Source organism: Clupea harengus, chromosome 18 (genome assembly GCF_900700415.2).
Source record: "Clupea harengus chromosome 18, Ch_v2.0.2, whole genome shotgun sequence".
Taxonomy (NCBI): Eukaryota; Metazoa; Chordata; class Actinopteri; order Clupeiformes; family Clupeidae; genus Clupea; species Clupea harengus.
Genome location: NC_045169.1, coordinates 15,980,561 through 15,985,560, shown reverse-complemented (window position 1 = coordinate 15,985,560; position 5,000 = coordinate 15,980,561). Strand labels below are relative to the sequence as shown.

Sequence of the window (5,000 nt, the reverse complement as noted above, 5' to 3'; positions counted from 1 at the left end):
ACCATGGTTACATGGAGACGAGTTGAGTCTAGAATGGAAAAGTAAAGGAGGAAACTGGTGATGGGGGGAGACTGATGGGGAGGGGGGGGGATTTGAGTGTTTGCAAACCAGATTACAGTTAACACAGTTGAGGAAACAAAGAAGGAAAATTATAAAAAAAATAAGAAGTAATTATAAAGTTTGTCATTTCCCAGGATCAGTAATTTCTGTATTTTTTTTATAACTCCAAACAGGGATGTTCATAGGGAAAACACTTTTCTTTTTTTTCAGTAATGGGATGATTCAAATATTAAGACATTTCACAAACTTTTTTTGAAGGTTTTTCTTTTCTTTTCATGGTACAGTTTAGTTCTTTTAATAGAGTCGAGAAAGTCGCAGTACTAGAGTTCACTCGGACAGCAGCAACAGCAAGAGAACCGGCATGTCAGCATGTGGACAGTATGCATGTGTGTGTGTGTGTGTGTGTCTGTGTGTGTGTGTGTGTGTTTGTGTGTGTGTGTCTGTCTGTGTGTGTGTGCGCACGCTTGGTTCTTTCCACTGAAAGTTTCCACTGGTTTGTTCCTGCTCTGCTGTCCACTGTGACACCAAAGGCAGGAAGAGTCTCTGTCTCCTCCTGAAGAGTCTCTCTCCCAGCAGCTCAGCTTGGCTCAGCTCACTGAAGCACTTAAGCATATCCCCAGTCTCTCACACGGGCGCCGAACAAAAGGAACGCAAATAAAATAAAATAAAAAACCTGCTTGGAACGCAAAACAACGGAACCAAACCAACCAACTGACAGACACTAGAATCCTAGTTGTCCTTATAGTTCAAGCTGAGAGGCTGTGTTCGCCACACACACACACACAGGGACGTCGACAGGTTGTCCCGACTGGACTGGGTATGAGGGGGAGGGAGATGACTGGACAAGCTTTTCCGGAACAATCTCAAGTCCATCTTCATGTGACTCTCACCGTCGAGCATCTCCGATATTCTTCCGTATAGGTCCCGCCAGTGTTTGTTGTAATTGTCTATACATGTATATATTCATATAGAACTGAGTCATTTAGTGGCTGTAACTATTTTTTCATTTTTTATTTTATTATTTTTTATTTTTTTCTGGTCTCAGTGATGGAGTGGACGGTCAAGGCCGAGTCCCTCCCCATGACACATAATCTTGCTGAATCAAAACGAAAAGACGATCAGGAGTAGTTTGGCCTCGGAGAGTTTTGGTGGCTGAACGCAGCATCCGTCGCTTCATCTCTCCTGCGCTGCTAGTTGTCGTGGTGATTTTCGCGAGTCACTTTGTTGTTTGTTTGCGTGTTGGTTTGTTTGTTTTGCTTTTTTTTCTTCTCTTTCTGAGTATGTGTTTTTTTGTCCCAGAGTAAAAACAGTTTGTGTCTCTTTGTCAGTTATGAACACTACATGCTTGAAACACAGCCGCTGGGCACCACTCACCAGGAGAGAACGAGAGCAGGTGAGCCGGAGATGGGAGGGAGCGGAGCGGAGAGAGAGAGAGAGAGAGCGAGAGTGCGAGAGGGAGGGAGTGAAGAAGGGGGGAGGGGAAGAGAGAGAGAGAGAGCTTCACTGAAGTGGTGGTTCGACCCTGAATACTAGCTGGAGTAGCTGGCGTATTTGACACAGAGTTGTACTGGCAGTATTTTACGTGATGAGATTTAGCCACGGTCGCTCCCTCATGCTAACACCTTTAACACTAATTGGACTTGAAATTTTGGGATTTCATTCTCTATCCCAAACCCATAATCTGTCATTACGATTAGTTTCTTTGCGTTTCTTGACACTAAATCACCTAATGGATTCAAGCTTTAATATTTTCAAGTCTTCCTCGGATGGATGAATCACTTTAGTGGCTAGTAAACGCTGTTCCACAGACACCACCCCTAGAGGATTTATACTGGAACTGCAAGAATACATCATGGATCTTGGCACATACAGCTATTACAATGATGTGTTTGGCGGTTTGTGTTAGCTAAGTCTTCATTAACCTGTGACCGTAAGGGTTTTGTTATGGGCTCCCATTCTGACTAAAATCCTGTCATTTGAACGGGTCTGAGATGCACATGGGATGGAGGCTAGTTTCCCATCGCTAGGAGAGGATGTAGACAACAGCTAATATAACAGCTAGGGATGTATAGAAATGAACACCAGATTTGACGTGATAATGCTGAAACCTTAAAGCCAACCTGATCCAACACCCGCTCTCCTCCACCTCTCTCTCTCCCTCTCCCTCTCCCTCTCTCTCTCTCTCCTTCTCTCTCCCTTCTCCCTCTCCCTCTCCCCCCCCAATCTCTCTCCAGAGTCTAGTCCTCAGACGTAGTACTCCTTGTCTTTGTTCTTCTTGTTTTTGGTGGTGGTTTTGGCCGTGCCGGGCTGCTTCTCCTTCACCAGCGTGCCGTTGCTCTGCGTGGCCGAGTTGCTGATGTAGTTGCGGCTCTGGTCCACCTGGTAGGAGCCCTCGTCGCGGTTGCGGTACTTGTACATGGCGTAGAGGAGGATGAGGATGCAGAGCGCTGCCGCGGCGACTATGCCCACCACCATGCCGGTGGTGCTGCTGGACTCTCGGATGACCTCCACTGCGCCGGGCGGGCCCCGGTCCGGCGAGGACGGATCTGTGGTGGGAACACGAGGGAAGTTGGGTGGGTGCGTGACGCCAGGGGGCAGGTGGCGGTGGCGGCCCCCGGCGGGGTCGGGGGACGCGGGGGCGACGGGGGGCAGGAGAACCTGGTCGCGGGTGTTCATTTTGCCCGCGGGGCCGCCGGGCTTGAGGCGGGGGCCCAGCTGCTCGGGGTTGGCCGTGGGGGTGGAGGACAAGGGGGGGCGGTGGTGCGGGGAGCCGGGGGGGTGGTTGCTGTTGCTAGGGGGAAGGGGAGGGGCGCGGGAGAAGTGGCGGTCGCGTGGGCTCAACTGCCCCCCACCCTCGGCTGCCGCGGCGGGCGGGGGCGGGAGGACGGTGCGGTCGGTGACGAGGGGCGAGTTTTTGTAATAGTCCTCGTCGTCGGTCTCCGTCATCTCACCGGAGCCGTAGGCCGACACCTCCATAGGGTCGTCGCAGTCCTCCTGGTCCAGGGGGCAGGGGGGGCGTGCCCCATTGGGGAGGGGCAGGGACTCTTTGGTGGTCTCGAGCAAGGTGAGGAAGGGGCGGTAGGTGGGGGGTGGGGGGAGGACGGGGTATCGTGTGGCGATGGAGGGGGGGTCGAGGGAGTCCACTGTTATAATGGGCAACACTAGTTCACCTCCTAGGACAAGAAAGAGAAGGTCACAAGGAGAGAAAGTTAGACGCACATCGAGTCAGGCATCCACCAGGATAAAAAAAAACTAAAGAAAAGTAACAGCTAAAATAAAAAAACAACATCAACAAGCATCATTAGAACATCACTAAGACTGAAAATCAGGTTAGTCATATACTCATGAATAGCTCACGATTAGTTAGTGTCTAAATGTCTACAGCTCTAGTTAAGAAGCCTCTATCTCTAGCTCTACTCAATCAGACATCAAGTACACCAACACAACTTTAGACTAGGAATCTAAATATAACATGAGAGTCAATAAGCTTCTAAGTCTATGACTATCTGACCTCACTAATCTAGCCATTTAAACTCTAGAGTTTTATTGTGCACGTAAGCAGGACATTATAGACATGAGTTGAACAGCTCTACACAATCTAAAGCTACAGCGCTAAGACACTGACTGTCCTTACTGTCTGGGCCTGTACTGTCTCTCTGTCTATCGCTCTGTCTGTCTGTCTGTCTGTCTGTCTGAGATCTCTTTGAGACTGGATGGGTTAAATAAGATAGCAAGCCACGGAGTTCAGGTCACTTACATCGACAAATTGGCCGCATGATTTTTGCATGAAAAAAAAAATTACAAAAAGAAAGCTGTGTAAGATTGTTCTCGGAGAGAGAGTGAGAAAACAACTTTCCCCCCAATTTGTAGAAGAATTAAAAAAAAAAAAAAAAAAAATCATAAGGCATATTGTACTCCGAAGTCATTCTAAATCCTCCAGTAATAACCCCCACCCTATGAAAGGAAGCCAACTCCATAGCCTATTTAGTTCAGTCTTAATATAATTCCTCAGTAATCATCTATGGGCTTTGGGACACTGGTAGTTAACCTTGGCACGCTCTGAGTCCCCATAAAGATATACAAATAAACACTATACACCACATCATCTAATACACAACTATGAGTCAGCTTTATCCTTTTCCGAGCTAAAATAAATCACACATTTATTTCCCCAAATGTTAGTTGTCAAACAATTGTTCTGAGTTTAGCTACAGAAAACCATTCCCTTGTAGATATAGTGTTAGCGTTAGCTTTAGTGTTAGCATTAGCTTTAACGTTAGCTCATGTCAGGGAGGTCAGACACTAATGTCAATGTTTTAGCTAGCACATCTAAAAAAGGATTCATTTCAACAGGGTGGCAATTCTGGTTAGCAGCACAATGACATTGTAATGTTACAGATAAAAACATGTTAGAGTTAGAAGTTAGAGACATTAACACTTAATGCATTTTTTTTGGTTGAATTTTTCATTACGAGTAGGAAGTTCCGTACTCACTTGGCTAGAAGAATAAATCATAAATCTTTCATTTTAGACATTTTGTTAATGTTATTTCTATACAAAGGGTTCAGTTCAACAGTGGCTAACCCATGAACTATGTTTGCTCACGCCCCAGCCTGTGTTACAAGACTGGTTTGATTGTTCTAAAAAAAAAAACACCATTGCAAGCCATGTACTTGTTGATGAGGTGAAGAAATGCACCTAAAGACAGGGTATTCGAAGTGGGGGAGTGGGGGGGCTGAGTGACGTTGGGGGTTAACTAGCCACACCTGTGTGTGTGTGTGTGGGGGGGGGGGGGGGTCTGTACGAAACACTGTATCACAAGCTTCCAAATATCAACAAATATTGACATGAACACACAGGAATAGAAATACAAGCCTGTAAAGATGAAGTGCTATCAGCGGAGAGAAAGGTTAGAGTACGATTAGACCCTGCCCCTCCCC

At 46.9% G+C, this 5,000-nt stretch overlaps 1 protein-coding gene across 13 annotated transcripts in view; it reads right to left on the bottom strand.

Moving 5' to 3' along the window:
- The window catches only part of LOC105895412 (neurexin-2), a 736,614-nt gene that overhangs the window by 344 nt on the left and 731,270 nt on the right, over positions 1–5,000 (bottom strand). For all 13 annotated transcript variants that reach the window (XM_031585048.2, XM_031585052.2, XM_031585053.2 and 10 more), the window contains one exon: positions 1–2,606. This exon is cut by the window's left edge and continues 344 nt beyond it. In XM_031585048.2, coding sequence (XP_031440908.1) covers positions 2,305–2,606 — 302 coding nt within the window. In that variant the 3' untranslated portion in view covers positions 1–2,304. The remainder of the gene's footprint in view (positions 2,607–5,000) is intronic.